Source organism: Meleagris gallopavo, chromosome 2 (genome assembly GCF_000146605.3).
Source record: "Meleagris gallopavo isolate NT-WF06-2002-E0010 breed Aviagen turkey brand Nicholas breeding stock chromosome 2, Turkey_5.1, whole genome shotgun sequence".
Classification (NCBI taxonomy): Eukaryota; Metazoa; Chordata; class Aves; order Galliformes; family Phasianidae; genus Meleagris; species Meleagris gallopavo.
Window position 1 is genome coordinate 32,097,480 of NC_015012.2, and position 21,481 is coordinate 32,118,960.

Sequence of the window (21,481 nt, forward strand, 5' to 3'; positions counted from 1 at the left end):
GAGACGCTGTCGGGCGCGGAGATCCGGGACATCTGCGAGAGCCTGCGGGAGAACTCGGTGCGGCTGCTGTCGCTGCGCGGCTGCCAGCTCTCGGAGCGCGACTTCGGGCACGTCTGCCGCGGGGTGGCCGAGTCCCGCTCCCTGGCGCAGCTCAATCTCAACCTGGGCATCGTCTCCAACATCAACCGCGTCAAGCAGCTGGCCGAGGCCCTGAAGACCAACCGCTCCGTCCAGTCCCTCTTGTGAGTAGCGGGGAAGCGGCGGGCGCCCAGCAGGGTCTGCCCAGCCTGGTGGGGACAGAGGCTCCCAGCCAGCCCCGGCGCGAGGAGAAATGTCCTTGACGTTGCAGACACCAATCCATTGCCCTTCACTGGGCCTGGAAACCTAACTCTGCTCCCATCTGGTTGGCGTGGTTTTGTTTGTCTCCCCAAACCTGGGTGGCCCCGGTGCTGGGAAGGACCTCCCTGAGCCCTGCCAGGTCCTCCGCTGCCCTTCAATCCTGCTGGGAGAGGAATGCCTCTGCAGCTGCCGGCTGAGCCCCTCTGCAGGGCCTTCCTAGCACGTTTTCCTAATCTGACGTTAGGATCTGTCATCCTCCTCTACTTCTCCCTCCCCGTGGCGTTAGCTAGCCCCTGGGCTTCCTCCGTGGTGATTTCCCTTTTACCTTTGCAGTCTCCATGGGAGTCCCCTGACGGATGCAGGATTGGCTCTCCTCAACCCTGCACTCTCCATCCATCCCTCGCTGGTAGCTCTGGATCTGGGAGACTGCATGCTGGGTGATGAAGGCATCAACCTCATCTGTGGACTCCTGCCGCCTGACGGGGCTAAGTCTGGTAAGCACGAGGGCTGTGGGCTGCATGGAAGCCAGTGGAGCTTTACATGGAGCAGATGGACACAGCCAAAATCCTCAGCACTGGGAGAGGCAGGCTCTGTAGTTTGGGCTGAGGGACTTATTTTCCCAACTCATGTAAAGCAGAAAAACCAAGTGATAGAGGAGCAGTTCCCATGGGCTTTCTGCTATCATTTGTCCTGCAAGGCCGCTTGTTGCTCAGGGACCAACAGGTTGCTTCTGGTTCATGACAGGAGTGCTTGATACTGAAGGAGGGAACAACTTGGGTTTTTCATTTATTATTTCACACTAGCTTGTTGATAATCACCACAGATATATACGTGGTGTGCTCCTCACCCCACTCTTGGCTTTACTGTCAGCACCCAGAAATTATCCCTACATGTGGGTGCACACATGGAGTATATAGATGGTCAGAGCCTCAGGCTCAGATCTTTACAGAGGATGATCTGCAGAGCTCTGAGGCCTCACTCAAAAGGGGAACTATCATGTAGTGGGTAAAACCACCCCTCTCCCTGGCATTCAGAGTGATTTCGACCTCTTCTCCCAGACTTTTACCTGCCCATGTTCACAGTGTCACTGATTCTGTTATCTGTTTGTCACCACTCCTGGGTGTAGGCTGTCCCTGTGATCCTCGCTGACCTGTCACCTCATGCCACCTACTCCAAACTCTTTAGTCTGTTGGAGTACAGGAGACACATCTCCTGGTTAGCTGAACTCATTCCATTCTGACTGCTCTGGTGACCCTCAGATTCTGGATTGGCTTCTCCCTCCTCTCCAGGCCTCAAGGAGCTGACACTGAGTGCCAACCCAGGTGTCACGAGCAAAGGCTGGGGCCGCCTGGCCATCGCTGTGGCTCACAGCTCCCAGCTCCGAGTGCTGAACTTGGACTACAACCCCCTGGGTAAGCTGGGGACCAAGGGATACTGTGCTCCCACCTGTCTGTGTTTGTGCTATTTGCTTTGGTGGGTGGCTGGGAACCCAGCTGTTGATGGGCAGCAGAGTGTCACCAGCAGGACAGGGCAGCTTGTTGCACTATCTTGCCTGGCCCCCAGCAGAGAGCTCACCCTGCTGGGTGCCCACAGCAGTAAGGAAGCCAGACCTGCTGATCAGTGTAATGTGGCCATGAGACCTGCTGAAGGAGCAGAAAGGAGCTAGTGGCCTGCCTGCATCTGTCATGTTTGACCCTTCATTTCTTCCCTGTACCTGAAGCCCCAGGGCCCAACATCAGTGTGGCAGAGGCCCTAAAGCCCCTGCTCCTCCCTTCTCTTTTCCGTGGAGCAGGGGGAAGGAGGAGAGCCTGGCATGGGTTGCCATAGAAACCAAGTCTCTCCAGCTCTACTGTGAGGTGGTGAGGAGGAGACCAGGCCATGCCTCCCTAACCCAGGCATGGGCTGGGCACTTCCCACCTCACCAGACCCTGTCAGACAGGTCACCCTCCAGAACAGCAAAGACCCCAGGGTGTTACCTTGTGTCAGCCTGGTTTTCCTCAGGAGAGGATGTGTCACAGTCCTGTGTCCCCAGGAAATGCCAAGAGAATGCCCTGGGGTCTCTTTCATTCACTGGCATTGATCTCTAATGCTCCTGGTTCTGCTGCACCCACACCAGAAGGCTCCCCCCCTTTCCAACGTGACAGCCCATTAGCTGGCACAGACCTCAGCCACACTCTAACTTTCCCTTAGGCTATTTCAGGTCCTTATTGTGAGTCTGAGATCCTTTTCAGGGAAGGTGAAAGGTCCTCGCAGCCTTGAGTAGGAAGGAGATGTGGGCAGATGCAGTTCCTTGGGGAATAAAATCAATTTCCCTCAGTTAACAACTTTCTTTTTTCCTGAGGTAGCCAAGACTTGGAAGTTGTCCAACGGCAGAAATTTACAGAGGGTGTTTCCATGACAGCCCCAACCTCACAAGAGCAGGGCTTGTATATGAGTAAAGGTAGGCACTGCTCACAGCCCTGGTTTGCTTCTCCTATAGGTGACCAGGTAGCTGGGATGCTTGCTGTTGCTGTGGCCTCCAGTCGAACCCTTGAAGTTTTGGATTTGGAGGGAACAGGACTCACCAACCAATCAGCCCAGGTAAGGAAACCTGTTGCTCTTACATCGTCATTGCAGTCTAAAGGACATAGGTACTGACCATCTATATAGGGGCAGAACACCTTCCTTCCTTTCCACTTAGAAATGTTGCTGCTGCTTTACCCCTGTCCTATTACATTCAGCCACAGGAGGAGCTCAGAAGCCATAGCTCCAGCCCTAGGACTCTTTTGCCTCCTTCAGCAGGGAAAAGTCACACAGCTATTTGGTGGATTTGTAGTGGAGGATCAGAGCTAAAGCACTGTGTATAGATGGGGACAAAGTGTGGTAGCATAGGCTTTCCCCTGAGAGATGGGACTTAGCTGGGTATGTGGGAGCAACAGGGTGTAGAGCAGTCCCCTTCTCTTTGGACAGAGCAAGAATATCTAGGCTCAGCTCTTCCCACGAGAAGTCCTCAGGCTCTTAGAAAGCCTGGCAAAAGGAGGTCAAAGCCAAGGGATGGTGGAGATAAAAAGAGGAGGGCTGGAGTTTGCAGGGAGATGGTGCTGAAAATCTTGCTGTTGAACCTAGCTGCTGTTTATGCTTCTTATCTCTCTCTGCTCAGACCTTACTAGACATGGTAGAGAATTACCCCACTGCACTACGGACACTCATCCTGTCAGAGAATAACATCAGTCCTGAGCTGCAGCAGCAGATCTCTGACCTGCTCTCAGAGGGTGAGGAAGAAGAGGAAACGGAAGCTCGTGAAGTCACAGCCAGGGAGAAGAACCCCTGGATCTGCCAGAACAGTAAGAGCTCTGGGGCCTGGCATGGTGGGGTTGGCAGAAAGGAATAGGGGTGCCTGGGGTGTTTCCTAGTGCCACTTCTCTCTCAGAGTGGGGTTGGTTAGTAGTATCTCTCCCTTACCCCCTTGTGAGCTGGAATCCAGACAGCCTCCAACTATGACCTTCATGTTTAATAGTGTTGGGCTGAGCCATGCTTGGAAAAGGAACTTCCAAGGACAATGCGGCTGCTGCAGAGAGTAGGAACAGTATCTCAAAAGCGTTTTTCCTGATGCTGCAGGAATAAAATCTTTGCCCAAAGTCTTAAAACCAAGGGCAGGAACATTAAAATCTCAGGGGTCTTTGCCAGATATCCTAGCCAAAACTCATGTCATTCCTCACTGCTTCCAGAACTGGCACAGGATCCTGTCCCTGTGGCCTAAGCTTGTGAGAGTTTAGCCAGGTGCCACAGCCCGTCTGTACAGTGGCTTGTAATATAGGTACATAAAGGAAATACCAATAGGCTGTTGTGTGTGTGTGTACATAATATTGTACGTTATCATATCTACATTATGATCATGTTGGTTTGTTAGATTTTTTCTTTTTTTTTTCTTTTTCCTCCTCCCCATTCTACTAGCAGATTAGCAGGCAAGCATAACCACTCTCAGGACATCTGGTTCTTCAGTTGTTAGAGCCATAAATCTCTTTTGCTGGCAGCTCTGATCACTTTTGGGACCCAGTTTTTAAGTAACAGACTCTCCACAGCAATTTTGAATGTGTAGGATCTGGATCCAAAGCATGTGGGCACTAAACATCTCCCCCGACACAACCAGAAAAAACAGTTTTTCTTGCTGTTTGTGAAGTATTTTTGACGAGAAACTGGTACTCTACTGGTTTCTGACCTGGTGTGCATGCCCATCCTTTTGCATCAGCGTCACTTGGCCTGGGAAGAGTTGCCAAACTCCTGGCTGGGGCTCCATACCACTGCAAGGCCAGAGAGCTGTCCTCACCTTCCTGGAGCCAGGCTGAGGAGGGCTGCACAAACCCTGTGTTCATGCAACACAGCAAGTCAGGATTTCCAGACCTCTGCTGCCACAAAACGTCTGCTTGCCTGCTGCCTTCCTGGGAAGGCTGTGCCACCACCCTAGGTGGGTTCAGTCTGTGGGCTGCCTGCCAGCTCATCCCTGCTGAACACTGGCTTTAGAGCTGAAAAGATTCTATTCATCACATGCAGGTTTAAAGGGGAAGAGCTGACTAAACACACAGCTGAGTGAGCAAGACCAGTAACTGCATGTATGCGTCAGGAAGGTGCAGGAGGGTTAGACAGATGTTCCTGACAGCCAAGTACCCCAGGCTGCTGGGACACAACAAATACAAGTGCTCACCCTGGTCTCCTGCAGCAGTCTTTACCTTCTTACCTTTTCCCTGCCCAGGTATCTCATAACAATGACCCCCACCCTGCCAACCCCTGCCCTGTTAGCTGCGTGACCTGGGCAGGCCTAGCTCCTACTTAATCCCCAAATCCTCTCAGCATTTTGCTTCCATCCTGCAGGACTGCAGTTCTTCATCCTCACCTCTGGATCTGGAGAGCAGCTCCATGTCCTCCCACAGCCCCAAAAGCTCACTGTTTTCTCCCTCTCACTGCAGATCCCAGCTCCCAGATGGTCTTGATGACGTCAGGCCTCGGTGACAGCCTCTTAGCAGAAACAGAAATGTAGCTGGGCTACTCTGCCTGCTTCTGCCAAGTAGAGTGCTGCACGCATGGCACGCCGGGGGGCACACACCCATCAGCTCCTTGCCTCCGGTGAACTGCCCCTGGGTTCTCCTCATGCATTTCATGTCCTGTTGATGCTCCCTTGACTCTCTGAGTACTGGAGCCCGGTCCGAGTGAACCTCTACACATCTATGTCGTCACACGCCCCGTCGGCTGCTTGTGATTGTCCGGTTGCTGCATGTGTTACTCACACTGCCCTGCCTCTCCCCATGCCTGGCTGCACCCTGCAGGATGCAGGCTGTATTTATTCAGATGTGTATAAGAGATGGTCTTTCTATTGCTTGTTCTGCTGTCACAATCAGAGTTTTATAAAGGTCACAGATGTGGCACTGCTCACAGCTGCCTCAGCCCTTCTGCTCCTGCTACATCAAGGTAATTATGCTGCCAGAAATAGTGCTAAAAACGTGCATTTCGCTTCTCGCAGGTACAGGTGGGGGCATAGCACGAGCGGCAGGTGGCAGCACCGCCCAGGGCCGGGCTCCTCGCTCCCTGCTGCTCTGCCCCAGTGAGTACCAGCCTGCTGCAGGTGCTACTCACGGCTCGCAGGACGGGGACAAGGGACAGAGAGGCACACTGCCACCCAGGGGTGAGTTTCTGCTGAAGCTGGGTGGCAGCTTTAGGCTATCAGACACGGGCTTCTGCAGTAGAGTATGAGGTGCTGGCAGACTCCTTCACGAGTCAAACAAGCCCAGTCAGCCCCTCGTGGAATGCACAAGCTCCTCCTGAAGCACAAGATCCCAGCTGCAAGAGGGTGGTTCTGCAAGGGTGAAGGATACCAGCTTCCCTCCTCCCTTTGTTGCACAGGGAGCAGAGCTCCCTTAGAGGAGATGCCTGCCTGGTCTTGCAGTGAAGTCCAGCATAGTCCTGTTTGCTCTCCTCCAGGCCTTTGCTTCTGTTGGAAGTGAGGGCTGGAGCCTGTCTACAGGGTACAGGCTGCAGTGAAGGCTCCAACTAGTGCTCGTATGACAGCTTGCAGCCACGTGTCCCCTTCATTTGCTGAAGTGCAGTAAGGAAGAAGATTGTGTTTCATGACTGGCATTAAGTTGGAAGATTTAATTGTGGCAGCAGCTGCTGCTCAAGGGAACACAAAATAAAATCATTAATTATGGAGTCACAGAAACAAGATGCTTCCTGTGTCACTCCATCCACCTACACCAGAAGGTGCCCAGGATCTCCTCCTGTTGCCATGAAGATGGAGCTTGGGAAAGAGAGTATTACAAGGCAGACATCTGTGTAACATGTGAGATGGAGATTTCATTAGAGCCCCCTGCAACGTAGTTGCTCATGAAAACAAAACTCTTGGAAGTGTTGGTATTAGTAAACCACAGAAACTCTCACACAAAGAGGACTTCCTGTTTGAGTATCTTCTGTCAACTCCAAACCACTTTCCCCACACAAAGAAAACAAAAACCAATAACATTCATACACTAGAATTATAAAATTCCTCCAGGATAACCTATCTTGGTTTCTGAAAGGTGAACTGGCTCTTACTTGACTCCACTAGCTGGGGTTTCAAGAAAAACGCTAAGTACGAGAAGAATTTGCTATACCTCATCTTATCCCAGATGAGCATGTGAAGTTCTCTGAGAAGACACAAACCAGGCAGATGCACAGCCAGCAAAATACTTGAAATAGGGCAAGCAGCTTTTCCTGGGTAACACTGTGCCTTCTTATAGCACCAGAACTCATCATAGAGAGGTTTTGGCAGACCACGCCTCGCTTTCACAGCCTTCAAAACAACATGAAAAATTACCTACTTTATTTTTCAATGTTTCCCAAAGTTGTCTGGTTCAATAATCTGCTTTTTAATTTTTGTTAAAAAAACACTGTCAGCTTTAGAGTCAAAAGTGACATAAGACAGAGGGATCCTGGCCAACAGGTTCATTCTGAACTTTGAGCTGTCCATATTCACTCAGACCCAGAGAATAGTTTCCAGAACATCTGCAATTATAGAAGTAAAACACCACTCATCTCCCATAATCCCCCCCCCCCTGCCTGGGACTATGCATCAGAGAAGAGGTAGACAATTTGATCTGCACAAACACCTTGAAACAGATTGAGGCAGGCAGAGAGGATGACATGTGAATTCACAACTTACAGGAGGCACATGCAGCTCAGCAAGATTGGCTCTGTACCATGAGAGGCTCTGCTACCTCACATGCTAAAGATGGGTCTGGCCCAGGTCCTTACCCAGGTGAGAGAGTGCTACTGCCATCACCTCCTACTTTTAAAATAGTTTATTTCTGGTCTTAAAATATACATCAGTTTGAAAATTTCAAGAAAAAAAACAACCCAAAACAACAACAACAAAACACATTAGTTACAGATTAACAGTCTGGAGTTGGGACACTGAAAGTTGGATCAGCTCAAGGCCCCGGAGCCAACACTGCTGGAGGAGAGCAGAGGGCAGGCACAGCGCTGGCTGGAAGGGGGTTCTGCTCCTCCTTCGGCTGCTCACTCCCCCTCACTACCTGCCAGTGGCCTAATGCTATGAAACAAATGCATGTGAAGGCTGTGGGCACTCCTTTCTCACCCTTCTTTCCTCCATTGTGCTTTTAGCTTACTGAGACCAAAAGCACAGGGGAGCCCAGCTCTGCCCAGCACCATCAGTTTCAGCAAGAGAATGGGTTTTGTCCCCTGACCAGCACACCAGGAGAGATGAGCCCTGGAGGGCAGCTCCTCCCAGCTGCAATGAGGGGGATGAGCTAACCCACATCAGCCAGCCTTCTGTGACAGGCTGTCCCTCACGTGCTACAGGTGTTCAGAGAGCCCCAGGAGTCCATTCCACAAGCACCCAACCCCAGGTGATGTCCACGAGCCATGGGATGGTGGCTGCTGCAGGTGAAAGCCCTCAGTACTGCTGCAGAAGAGCAGGAGAAATTCAGCAGCATAGTGGCAGGGGAGAGCAAATGCAAGGATCCCATCACAACTTTCAGGATAAGAAATAATGCCCTGCAAGCTAAAAGGAAGCTTCTGCTCTCAGCACCAGCCTGTTTGCACAGGAATTGAGTGAAATACTGTAGTAAAATACTGAGTCCCACCTCCACCTTGGAGATCGGCATTGAGCTCCACAGCTGTTTGAGGTGGGACAGAAGGTAAGTACATAGGCAGCAGCTCCAATTAACTAGGGCACTCCATGCCCCATAGAGGCCTGCAACTCCCTTTCACAGGCCCTGGAGCCTCCAGGGTGGAGCTGGAGCCCTGGCTGCCTCCAGCTGCAAGTGCAGCCCTCTGGTGAGATAGGAGTCTGGGAGGAGAGAAGGACCCTGGGGCAGCTGTTAGCTGCATCTCTTGCTGTCAGCTCCCTCCTGGGCAGTGGGCTGCTCTCCTCCAACACAGCCAGCCAGTAAAGAACTAATGGAGTAGGGCAGGAAGAAACACAAACGCAACTCAAAAAACAGACAGCAGGCTAAGGACAGCCAGCTGGTGTGGGGGCAGCACAGCCCGGGGAAAAGCAGGCCAGCCCTTTGCCTCACACCCCTGGGCTAGGGATGAAACATGGACAAGGGTACAGGACAAAATTAAAAATCGGACACCAGGCTTTGTTAGCTCTCAAAAAAAATATCTACATCTACAGACCTCTCCCTTTCCCTCCCCCCAATAAGACACTGAGCACACAAAGACTGTGAAGAACCACGTAATACACACTACACTAGGAGAAACACACAGAGAGACCCTGCTCAAGAGTGGAAGCACCAGAGCCAGCCTGGAGCCCCCAGAGGGCGGTACAAAGAGACTCTGGCAGACAGGTGCTACTGAGGTGTGAGGTAGTGCAGCCACAGGGAGCAGCTCCCTCACATCCCCATGGGCCATGGTACACAAAATCCTGCCCAGAAAATCCTAGTAGCACCCTTCATGCCTCACTCCCTCAGGGGCAAGATCTCGTTCCCAAATTTGGAGGGATTTCTGCAGGTTGAAGGCCAGGATCAGAGGGAAGCGCAGCTCAGAGCTGAGCCACTCCTAACACACCTTTAATGCAGGCAACAGACTGGCTGCCAACCACTGTGTCTGTTTATGCAGGGCGGGGGAAAACAACAAACAAACAAAAAAAAACAAGAAAAAAAAAACAATACACCCCAAAACCAAAGGCTTGGAAAGAAGAAAGAAGCCCACCCAAGAGCAAGGAGTCAGCACCATTCAAACAAAACAACAACACAGAGAGCAGGGGAAGAGGTGTGAGGGAGGAGACACACAAACCACATGGCCCAGAGGGCAATGTCCCTGCCTGGGAAGGGACTGACACCCCTCCTTATTCCCCCCCCCCGCAAGGCCCCTCAGCTGAATGTCACAGCACAGCCCGGGCCTGCATCTCAATTCAGTGCCGGCCAGGTGCTGAGCTGAGCAATGGGGAGCTACAGAGGCAGATTCTGAAGAACACAACCCAGGGGACTAGGGGAAAAAACCCAACAGGAAAATAAGAAACCAGCATCCTCAGCATACACCCCAGGGCCCAGATCCATCCCCTGGAAGAGTCCTCATGGCTCCCAGGGAATCAGACACCACCATGCAGGCACCCTGCCCTGTTGGCACGAGTTAAAAGGGAGCAGAGCAGCTGCAGGCACCAGTATGGGAGCAGCCGGGGCCTCAGGTACCTGAGTGGGAAGGGGAAAGGGAGGATGAGAGCGCAGAGAGGAGAGGCACCAGGTTGTGGGTACCAAGAACAAGGTCTGGTACAGGCACCAGTGTGAGGCTGTGAAGAGAGCTGTGAGCGTGCCAGGGCAGTGGGTGTGCTTCTGCACGTGTGCTAGTACTGCAGGTCTGAGGTGCCAGGGAATGGGAACCCCAGCTCTTCCAGGTAGCAAAAGAGAATAAATATAACATTTAAGAGCAGAGCCCAGAGCTCCTCCTAGGGTGGAGGGCACTGAGAGAGGTTTCTCCCCCAGAAGACAGATGGAGGCATCCCACAGCTCCGCAGCATGTGGCTGCTGCTTCCCCTGCCTCAGCTGAGAAGGTTGCCTTGCTCCTGGGCCTGCGTCAGACTGTCCTTGCGATGCAGATGGTGGACCCCCATTCTCTTGGGGCTGCGGTGAGGCCGACTGAAGGGAGGCTTGACCCTGCCTTCCCCACTTTCTTCTTGAGCTCCTCCTTGGTTACTCTCTTTGCTTCCCTGCAGCAACAATTCTCTCTCATCAGCTGGGCTCTCAGGCAAGCCAAGGTCCACATAGTCCTTGTGCTTTTCTGGGGGTGGACTTCCAGGCTCAGCAGTGCCTCCACCACTTCCCTGCAACAGCTTCTGGGCTTCATCCTGGGAGAAATCTGTACCATAGTCAGAGGAGAAATGGCTCCTGCGAGCTCTGGATTCAGTGCTGTCTGTGTCCACGCTTGAGTCCCGGCTCACAGTCCAGCTGCAGCTCTGAGCAGACTCCTCGCCATCTGAGTAGGCAGAGGCTGCCCTATCCAGTTCTTGCATGGAACGGCTGAACCTCTTCTGGAGCTCAGGGGCTGTGTCGCGGCTGAAGGCCGTACGGTTCATCAGCACCCGCTCCGACGTGGGGGGTGCCTTGTCCACAAACATACGCTGCCAGTTAGCCAGCAGGTCCTCCTCGGAGCTGGCAGAGCTAGCAAAGGCGCTCGGGATCTGGGGGGGGCTGCTGAAAGGGCTGCTCTGGGAAGAGCCATGAGCCCTGGCTGCTTTGGGGGACTGCTGACAGGAACAGCTGGAGGCCGAGCGGCGTCCTTCTGAAGCAGGGCTGTTGGGAAGTGTCCGGTGCCTGTCGCAGCTCTCATCTTCACTCTGTACCAGGCTGAGGGAGATGGCCTGGCGTGTAGCATATGTACAGTTGGGCAGGGGACTGTTCTTTGGAATCCTTACCTTGTCCTCAGAGAACTCAATTACTTTCCGCCCAGGGTACATAGGATGGGGAGGTGAAGGTGTAGGGTATGGGCTTAGCTTCTCAAAGGCTGGCACATCCTCTGGCACGCTTTCCACACTACCCTGTGGCTTGCAGCCACCATTCTGCTGCTTCCCAACTTCCCCTCCCTCCTTCTTCATCTGCCCTGCACTGCTGCAGGCATCAGGAGGGGCTCCACTCATGTCCACATGCACAAAGACATCCTCAGCCACAGGACAGGTGCCACTGCTAGACTTGGCTGAATTCAGCACCAGAGATTCTGGCTTCTCCAAAACCCTGGCAATGACTGAGGTGGGCACAACATCAGATGGTGCCAAAGTGTGGGTTGCCTCTTGACCAGGGCCTGCAGACTCCTGAGTGCTGTGCAAATGCTTATTGACCATATCCTGCAGCTCATAGGGAAGCTAGGAAGAAGGAACAGAACATTAGAAGGGTACTGACACACAAGTCACTACGTTTCAAAAAATCTGCCTTTTCCAGCCAACCTTCATCTTTAATCTTTATCTCAGTACTAACGTTTACCTACCTTGCCTTGGGGTAGGCCTCTCTTTCCAAGAGAACCTGCCATATATGAAAGACTAACAAGGCTCTGTAACTGTCATACCACTCATGTTCCTAGGCCATGGTTCACAGGCCCATCTTGGAAAAAAAAACAAAACAAGAAATGACATCACAGGCCATGCCTGTGAGCACAGAGACAAGGCCCAGCCAGTGCATGCTAGGGAGAGGTCTATTGATCTGTGGAAAATCAGCTGGTGGTTGCACTGAAGTGACTGCACATCCCCCAGCACTCACATCTGCAGTGCTCCCCAAATGCAGTAATTACAGCCTTGCTGCCTTGGCAGCCTGCCCACAGATCAGAATCGATGCCTTCCCTTGCTCCCATTGACTACTCTCACATCATCCCATTTCGTCAACTCACTCCGTTTCAGAGAGGCAAACACAGCCTCAGGACCAAGGTCCAGCAGAGTTAAGCACTGCTCCTTGTCCTGCAGATGGGTGCTACTGCTCTCCCCACTGCCCTGCCAAATGCACCAGCATGGAGAACAAAGCTCCACAAGCCACTCCATGGCACAGCAAGGTTCGTCCTGTCACAGCCAGAAGGAAACTCCATCCAAAGCTGGGGGCACAGTGCATGCAAACAGCTGGCTGTGAAGCAGACTTCTTGCACAGTGGCTCAGTATCGCCCCCCTCCAGTGGCAGCCATGTAGAACACAGCACTCTGGGGGGCAGAATTCAAAGCCCTGGGGAGGGGAGACAGCTGGGAGAGGGGTCAAGGTTACTCCAGCAGTAACTGATACACTGACCTCAAGAGTGCTAATTTGAGACACAATGGGGGAGGGGGACATGTTGGTCACCTGCTAAGTTACTAAAGATGAGCACATGGTTTTGCAGAAAGGAACATAAGAAGCTCTGAAGGCTAAAGGCACAGAAAGAGAGAGAGCTGGGTTAAATGCCTGAACAATATTCCCAATCAAACGAGTGATGCTACCAATATGAAAGGCCTGACCTCCACCTTTACTTATCCCAAGGGCAGGATGAGCTCTCACAAGCAGGAGTATATGTTGGTACCAACATCTCCCATTCAAGAAACCCAAAAGTCATTCTGAATGTTGCACCCCAAACTCTTCATCAGAGCAAGAAGTGAAGCAGGGACAGCCGACTGCTGCTTGACTCTATCACACAGCACGGCCACACGGCCCTTGCATGTGGCCAGGTAAGAAAGGAAAGAGGACAGAGCAGGGTAAGAGAGAGGTCTGTCCTTTAGCCAGCTCCCATCAGGCACCCAGCAGGCTATCAAATTCAAGGTTATTGTGCTTTTTATAACAGCTCTTGGCTGCGCTGTGAAATGGAGCTGGTGTGAAAGAGGAGCTGGCAGAGGCTGTATACTGCCTTCTTGGTGGGAGTAGGAACAGGAGCCCCCCATACCTCTGCCTGAGGCTGAAGGATGAGAGGCCAAAAGAGAAAAGCTGCAGAGAAAGCTGGCAAAAGAAAGACAGGTGGAAACCACGAGCCCTTCTTTCCCACCTCAGTGGGACTGCTACTCACATCAGCAAATTTGTGGTTCCTGAAGTGGGACTTGTTACACTTGAGCAGCTGTACCGCAAGGTTACAGTCCTGTCGATAGCGTTCCTGACAAAAAAAAAAAAAAAGGGCACAGGTGTGCAACAGTGTCAGACTGATGTCTTACCTGAAATGACACCACCTCACCAACTTCAAACAGAAGGTGGAATAAGATGAACTTCTCCTGAGGGCGTCTGCCTTTCCCCCCTCTCCACACCTTGTGTACTTCTTACAACTCAGCCATGTCCCTTTCAACTCTTGTTTCAGGCCTATATTCTCTCCATATATCAAACTCCTATCCTTTTGTGAAACTGATCTCCAGAAGTCCCACCAGATTTTTGCTAACCCATCTCGGAGCTCTCAGACATGCCTGCAGACACTGCTCAATGCCAGGCATCTTGCACACAGACTGGAGTGAACTGAGAGCAGTTAATAGAAACACGCACCAAATCCAGGAACTTCTACATTAATTGTGTGGAAAAGGCAATAGTTCCCTCCCATTTCTAAGCTAAATAACCACTTGGTTACTACAGCCTGGGCACAGGTCAAACTTTAAGATTAAATGCTAGAAAAGTAAACATATCTAACTTGAAGATCAGCTCTTTCTTGCTCAACCCCTCAAGCCCTTTTCAATTTCTTGTTCCCACGTTTTCATATACATTTTAGTTATTCATGTGTTTCTTTACACTAATGACTTTGAACCAGAAAAAAAGCCTGCACCTCAACACAGTTCCACAACCATTCGTAGACTCACACTTACATTAAGTTCCTCCAGCTTATTGATAGTTGTTTTGGCATCAAGCAATTTATTAGTGAGCTCTACAATCTCCCAGTCCAATGTCTTGCGGTCCATCTCTGCCTTTTTAATCTGAGATGCAAGAATACCATGTGTAAATTTCCACAGCACAGAAGAAACCGGTTTTACCACCCACCTCACCCCAAGCATAGCACAATGACATGCTCAGCTGATATACAAGAACTTCTATACAGACAGACAAAGGGTTCTTCACCTCGGGCGGGATTCACTCTGCTAGGTACAGAGACAACTAGTGAGTATGAACATCCTTAATGCAGTCCCTCTTCTTGCAGCATAACTACGTTTCTTCTCTGTCATGGCTCACAGGGTGTCCGATGGCAATCTACTGGTTTTGAATAGTCGTCTTGCCACCAGCAGTAACCACCTCTGAGCTCGTGATAATCAGCCCTCTGCTCAGTCAACAGAACAAGAATACTGCCGATCAAGATCAGCAATCAATGCTGAATGGACAGTTCTTTTTGGCAGGGAAAGGGCACCATCTTCAAAGAGTTCAGTTCTTGCTCGACGGCTTCATCTGGAGCTTCCCTAACACCCTCCCTAAAGCAGATGATCTTGTCTCTTTAGACTCCCTAATAGTTCAGGTGCAGGGGAGATAGAAACTCAGATGTAACAACTGAGAGGAGCAATAGCTTAGAACAACCAAGCCATCCCCTTTCTCAAGAAGTTCCTCCAACACTGATCTAGTCTGCTCCAAGGCTGTGACCACCAAGGCCCAATGATGAGTCACAGATGAAGTACAGTGACACAAGGGGGTTGAGGAGGAGAATCCTTCCCAAATATACAGTCTGTTTAGGAACCAACACAATTTATATTAGCCCAAGAAATTCAAGGGCTAGAACAAAACATTAAAAAAAAACAAAAAAAAACAAAAACACCCACCCTCATCTTGGGCTACATTTCAGCTGTTCAACTTGCCTGCTCATAACCCAGAAGGGGAAGGAAAGGGAGCAAACAAGGTTCACAGCCATCCACATCTTGTGCAGTGCCACAGCCTATGGGCACCACTTCCCAGTGCGCCACGCTCCAGCTGGCCCAGAGCCAAATGCTCTTAAGATGGAGCACTGCAAGCTAGGACCTGCTGCATCTGCGGGCAGCTGCTGGACACCAGGTGAGCCCTAGGCTGGATGAGGGCTGGGGCCCCTCCATCTGGGATGGTGTATATGTGGGACTGACAATGAAACCAACAGGCTGAGACACGTGAAGAGGAAAAAGAAAAAACACACAAACGAAAAGACGCAACTGCAAAAATCCAGCTTTGGCTGAGAGAGGCCTGAGAGGTGAGTGCGCCCAGCGTGTGCCAGCAGCAGCGTGAGGAGGAGAAAGAGAGAGAGAGAGAAAGAGAGAGGGAGGGAGAGAAAAGAAACAGCCATGAGTGTTATGAATGCACACAACAGACACACACGCACACAGGCTCTGCCCCCGTCCTCCCAGGATGACTACCCCAAGACTGGCTGACACATCCCTGGCATTTTGAGAGGGACTGAAGCAACATGACGGAATACCATGCAGTTATGTTGTGGGCATCCAAGCTCACGTGCATGACCAAGAAGGGACTCAGTAAATCAAGAAACTAGTTTGTGACACCAGCTGGAAGGGAGAATAGATGGCCATGGCCAAACCCCACCCCATACCAACTACATTTGCTAGCTAAAGCCAGGAACCCTTCCCCCTTCTGCTCCTGACATATACGTCTCTTCTACCTCCTCTTTGTAGAGCAGAACACTTACCAGGGCATGCAGCTTGTCTTCCAGGTCTTGGTTGGTTCTCTGGGAAGCAGTGTAGCTGTTCTGTAACCTACAGAATCAAGATCGTACACATAGGAATGGTTCTCAGGCCTTTGCTCAAGTCTTCTTCTTAACTACCAAGCAAACCAATAATTCCACAATCCCAATACTCCTTAGTATTCACAGTACTAAGACAACATAAAGGCCTTCAGACTCCCAGTTACTATGGGCAAGGTGAGGTTGGCTAAATGACCTTTCATGTCTTTGTTGGAGAAAATAAGAAGGACTTTGGAGGATTCATCTGAGCTTAGCTACGTGTAACCATGTAATCAGTGCCTAGCATTAATTTCCAACCACAGCACTACATCCCAGGTAGTCAGTGGCTCCTTTTTGCTGATGTCAGATAGCCATTCGAGACAGATCCCACCTCACAACTAATAAATAGAATTCCCTATTGCTGCCCATCCCTTGAGCTGGCAGCGTTCTTACACTGTACCTTGGAGAAAGCAATGGCTGCAAAGCTTTTACTCTCCCCTAGGTCTGAAAGAGCACTGAGGATGCAGCATACCTCTTTGTTCAACACAACAGGGCACAGCCTGCTCAAGCCAGCTGAGGAAGTCCTTGGAGGCAGTGATCTCTCTAGCTCTATCCTTCTTTCATTTTTCTTTTCCATACCTACGGAATTTGTCCTTGAATTTCTCCAGCTCCTCCCGGTTCTGACCCAGCTCCATCTCCAGGTAGTCTTGACCTGACTCCAGCTCCCTCTCCATTGCCTCCATTTTGTTGGTCACATACGTCAGCCGACGGCGCAGCTCTTCATTCTCATGTTGCAGCAGCCTGGACACAAAGGAACAAAGGTACCCCTAAGAGCACAAGGGGCACTCCACACCAGCACCCATATCCTGCTGCCCTGCTCTAGGGGACAACCCAACATGTGGGCCCCAAAACGTTGGGAACTGAACTATCAGGAGATTCCAGCCCATGAAGAGAGGCGTGCTATTGTTACGAGATGCATGCTTTGTAACATTCTAGATGGCCAGCCATGTTATCAGCTCCCAGCTTCCTCTCAGGTTACAGTGCTTGGATAAAGTTCACTGGCCAGATGGGCCATTCAGCTCCAGTGTCCCCCACTGGTGAATAAAACCCACTCAATAATTTATCCCAGTGTAGGATAAAGAAGTTGAACTGCTCCTCCCCTGAACTGTTCAGAAGCCCTCACACCTTTAACACATGGTAGAAAGAGTGCTCTAAACAGCCTTGAGGTCAGCAACAGAGGTGGTGGGGTGGGTGTAGAGAGGTGATCACAGCTGTCAGTCAATCCCATTCTAATACAAACTGCTCTGTTAGTCCCCAGCCAGGACATGCCTGGTGGTCAGAAGGATTTCCCGTTGTTTTTCATTCCTTTGTGCTCAGAAAAATAAAGAAGCACAGCACAGCTCCTCTCTAGCAATGTTTGTTCCTCACTATGGCTTTAAGCACAATGCTCGCAGCTGTCTGTGCCCCATAGCACCATCAGCAAAGGGCCCAGTTCTCACCCTCACTCAACAGCAGGCCCCTGCATGCTGTTTCTGATGGCTTACATTAAAACAGATGCCACAACACGAAGGTACTTCTCTCTCTACTCGTGTTAAAGGTTTCAACTGCTCTGCCTGCACCTGAAGATCTGTGTCCCCATGCCTCTAGAGTGAGGCATACAATGCAAAGGTTGGCAAGGCACAGTCTAAAGCTCTGCCCTCAAGAGAACTGAATGAAGATCTATGTGGAGCCTGCAAGGCCAGTCAGCTTTGCTGCACAGCTGACGCAGGCAAGATGTGAGGAATCAGCACTCACACAGTTGCAGTACAACAGGCATAAAGGGGGAACAGGACACTTACTTCATCCTTTCTGCATCCGTCAAGGGTTCCTGCACAGGGAAGAAAACAGCTATGAGATTCTTTCAGAAGAGGAGTTGCTTTCACATAGTATCTTAAAGGACAAAGTTTCAGTTTCTAGACCCTATATGGGACTCTTCCACACCTGCTCTGAGGGATTATGATAAGCAAACTTAGAGAAGCCGGGCTCTGTACACATCACATTGCTAGCTGATACCAAAACAGACTATGTGTTTGGGTTCAGGGTAGAACAGCTGGACTAGAAACCACCACACAAATTAGGTCATTTTACTCTCCCACCTGCAATCTCAGCATCTTTTCCAACGTTATAATCTTTGTTGGTGTTTCAGCTTCCACAGTTAGTGTGCAACAGGAATCAAACAGGCCAGTATACATTGAGAATTAACTTGTCACCACAGCAATCAGAACACCCTCGAGGCCTCATAAAAGAATTACAGAGCATCATTTGGGAGATTAAAAAAAATGTATCTACCAGTTACACCAGCTAGATTATACTGTGAAAAGGATTTCTTTCTACAGATATGAAAACAGCCACTGTAACTATTCTAGGGTAGCACAAGAAATACCAGAAGCCAAAAAACCTGTGAAAGAAACATTCTGGGCAACATCCCCACAGATGTTTGGAGTAGGGATCTGCAGAACAAGGAGAGACAGCGCTGCAGCATGAAATGGCTGTTGATTGCCAGCACAGCTGGGTGAGATTTAATTAGCACTAGCAACAACCATACTTTTTGTGAAAGCCCAAGGCTCTGACCATTCTCACAACGTCCAAGCTGCCCATAGTCTATTTCTGGTGCCTGGTGTAGCTTTGGCACTACAGAAGCCCTAAGTACTGAAACACTTTAAACTGGCTATTAAGTGTCACAGTCAACTCTGAGCTTAGGCCATGCCACATGCAGTTGTGAATGAGGTTGCTAAGCTTCTAGCAGTATTACATAAAGCAAACCTATCCCAGTTCTGGCCCTAAGACATCAGGAGGCTGCTTCCTTCATTAGTTCACATTTTAAAAAGAATAGTCCTTAGTAACTGCATACAATCTCTTGTCCTTAAAGGCAATCCCATCAACCCAACCCCTCCTTGCATTCTGACTCCAAATGACAATTGAATAATTCACGCAGAACCATCTAGCAACTGCTTCCCAACCTCTACAAACACAAACAGCACACAGTAGTGACCAGCAAAGGAGATAAGGCAATTCCTAGTTAGATGAGGCAATGGTCCCAAAGCAGGCCCAAGAAAGAAGAAGAGAGAATACAGCTTACAAAGGCCTCAATCAGACATCACAGAGCCAGACTACCCCAAGATAGCTGGGTACTGGGCAGATAAAAAGCCTCAAGAGCTTCCCACCACCTGCAGACACTAGAGCTTCCCAACTTGCTCCCTGCAGACTGGGGACACCTCTGACCTGCAAACACCCAAGAGGCCTGCAGAGGGGAGAGAGCACCAACTCCCACCCCCCCACTTCCTGAGTGAAAGGGAAGCTGGCTCCTCCCAGAAAGATATACCCAACTTGGAGCACAGACACAAGCAGCAACACAAGACAGCAACTCTTGTGGTGACTGAGTACCCACAGCATGAGGTCTGGGGGCCTGCTATCTCCCCCCAGTCCTGGAATTACAGGTGAGACAAGATCCAGGTAGGAGTTTTAGCCTTTGTGAGACCCCTGTCTGCAAAAGCCAGCAGTCCTGGCACCTACCTTGTTTAGTGCCAGGCTGCAGGAAGGGGAGGATCTAGATGGGGCAGGTCCCTTCTCCCAACTCCTGTGTGTTGGAGGGGAGAAGGATCCTTTCTCTGGGTAGTTCCGCTCCACTGTACGCTTCCGCTCGAGTTTAGCGCATAGATGGTTTGGCTGTAACAGCTGCGAACAGGGACTGCTTTCATCCCTCTTGCCCTCTGCACTGCTTTTCCATGAAGACAGTGAATGCTGCTGCCCAGAGGATGTCCCTACCAGCCCCAAGTCTGCCAGCTGCTGCAGCTCATACTGACACAGATCTACTATCTTCCTGTCCAAGGAAAGGACCTTTTCCTTACTGTCCTTTCTCCCAAGGATGGGTTTCTTTCTTAGTTTGGAAACTCTCTCAGTCTCCTCTGCACATTTTCTCTGGCACAAAGCCATTCCCATTCCCTCACATTTCTTCTCTGATTTTCTTCTGCTTGGGCAGGAGGATCTTTCAGATGCACGCTTGATTTTGACCTTTTCCAGGTGACCTTCCCCTTGGCCTTCTGGCACAGAGCTTCTGGCACAACAGGCAGAATTCTGGTCTTGCTCTGCCCCCCTGGTCTCTTCTAGTGGGCGCAAGCGGATGGGACTCAGCACCCGCTGACTAATCTCATCCAGGAATTTGGAGAACTGCAGTTTTTCTTCTCTGAGTTTCTCTTTGCGTTTGGCAATGTCAGCAGCACTACTGCTGCTGCGCTCCAGAGAGCGTTTCTCCTTACGGACAAGGCAGAGCTGAGGATCACTGTACTTGCATGAACCACGGCCATGGGAAAGCGTTTCAACTGAGCGAGACTTGCGTAAGGTCTCAGGGCATGGGCCTGTTTGCATGCCAGTCTGCTTCAAGATCCCTTTCAGAGGCTGGTGTGAAGAAGAGACCCGAAACTTCCTCGGTGTCAAGACTTCAGGAGGCTCCTTAAACATAAGTGAGCGTTCCAGGCTTCTGCTCTTGAAAGAACTGGAACGGTGTCCCTCATTTCCAGGCACCACAACTGTCTCCATGCTACGGCTCACAAATTTGCTGAGGTGCCCACGACTGCGGTTTGGGCACCGCTTCCCACTTTGCTGTCCCTTCTTCCTGCTATCTGGCGGTGCTGGCAAGGTCTGGCTCTTCACGTTCAACTCTGCTCTGCACCCTGTCACTTCCTTCTCACTGCCAGACTCCAGGGACCACGATGAGGAGAAGTTCAGGTTGCAAACCTCAAACCCCTTTGCCTGCTCAAGCTGGCCTGCCTTAGTGCAACTAAACCCCGTTTGCTGGTTCAATGGTGATAAGCCCTTTGCCACCCGGCAAGCCGTTACCTGACTCTGCTCAGCCAAGATCACTCCATCCTGGTCGTCACGAATGATGGGAACCTCATGACGGATCTCACGATGCTGTGGGGGTGCCTTGCGGTAAGGCTTCTTTGTTGGAGCTGTGCTCGACATCCTCCCACCTGCGTGGCTCCAACAGCGGGTTACCTACCAACAGCAGAAAGTTCACAGAAGAGAGAAGCACAGACACTCCATCGAACCCTAGAAGCAAACCAGCAGGAAGTAGTCTCCCCTGGAGTCCCAGAGCAGGTCCCCATGCAGAGTACTGATAGAGCAGGAAAAGGATGCAACCACAAGCCTTGAGCAGCAGCTGCAGGAGAGGGAGCAAAGTCAGAGATAGATGTGTCCTTCTCCCAGCCAGTGAGAGCAGAGGGCTGGCACATCCTCTCCCCCCTTCTACACATACTCACTCACGTAGTTTGTGTGTATCCAGATTATATATAGCAAACGAGAACAGGCCTCACAGCAGCATATTGATTAGGCTCTTTAGGAAAGGCCTTTTCCAATATGGAAACAGCAAGCCTTACAGGCAGCAGTGACAGTAGGAGTTATTGATTATGTGCTGTCACTGTCAGCAGGAACTATGTGGGAGGAGACTGTAATCATTAAAGAGCCCAAATTCTGAAGTTTTCTGCTTACACAGAAACACAAGTGGGGCAGACTGTAGGAGGCTTGTTAGAAGGAGGTACCGT

The 21,481-nt window shown here is 50.8% G+C and overlaps 2 protein-coding genes across 3 annotated transcripts in view; one reads left to right on the forward strand and one right to left on the reverse strand.

Annotated features, from left to right (window-relative positions):
* On the forward strand, window positions 1-5,844 carry LRRC73 (leucine rich repeat containing 73; the record flags this gene model as incomplete). Its single annotated transcript, XM_003203949.4, has 6 exons — window positions 1-242; window positions 673-833; window positions 1,629-1,751; window positions 2,819-2,919; window positions 3,479-3,662; window positions 5,283-5,844. Coding segments are annotated over 6 exons (882 nt in total), but the record flags the coding sequence as incomplete, so codon positions are not given.
* A 1,309-nt stretch (window positions 5,845-7,153) lies between these two features.
* Window positions 7,154-21,481, reverse strand: part of TJAP1 (tight junction associated protein 1) — a 34,545-nt gene continuing 20,217 nt past the window's right edge. For both annotated transcript variants that reach the window (XM_010706889.3, XM_010706890.3), the window contains exons 4-10: window positions 20,778-20,936; window positions 17,741-17,769; window positions 16,542-16,703; window positions 15,870-15,936; window positions 14,086-14,193; window positions 13,311-13,394; window positions 7,154-11,665 (exon numbers count right to left, since the gene is read on the reverse strand). In XM_010706889.3, coding sequence (XP_010705191.1) covers window positions 10,349-11,665; window positions 13,311-13,394; window positions 14,086-14,193; window positions 15,870-15,936; window positions 16,542-16,703; window positions 17,741-17,769; window positions 20,778-20,903 — 1,893 coding nt within the window. In that variant the 5' untranslated portion in view covers window positions 20,904-20,936 and the 3' untranslated portion in view covers window positions 7,154-10,348. The remainder of the gene's footprint in view (window positions 11,666-13,310; window positions 13,395-14,085; window positions 14,194-15,869; window positions 15,937-16,541; window positions 16,704-17,740; window positions 17,770-20,777; window positions 20,937-21,481) is intronic.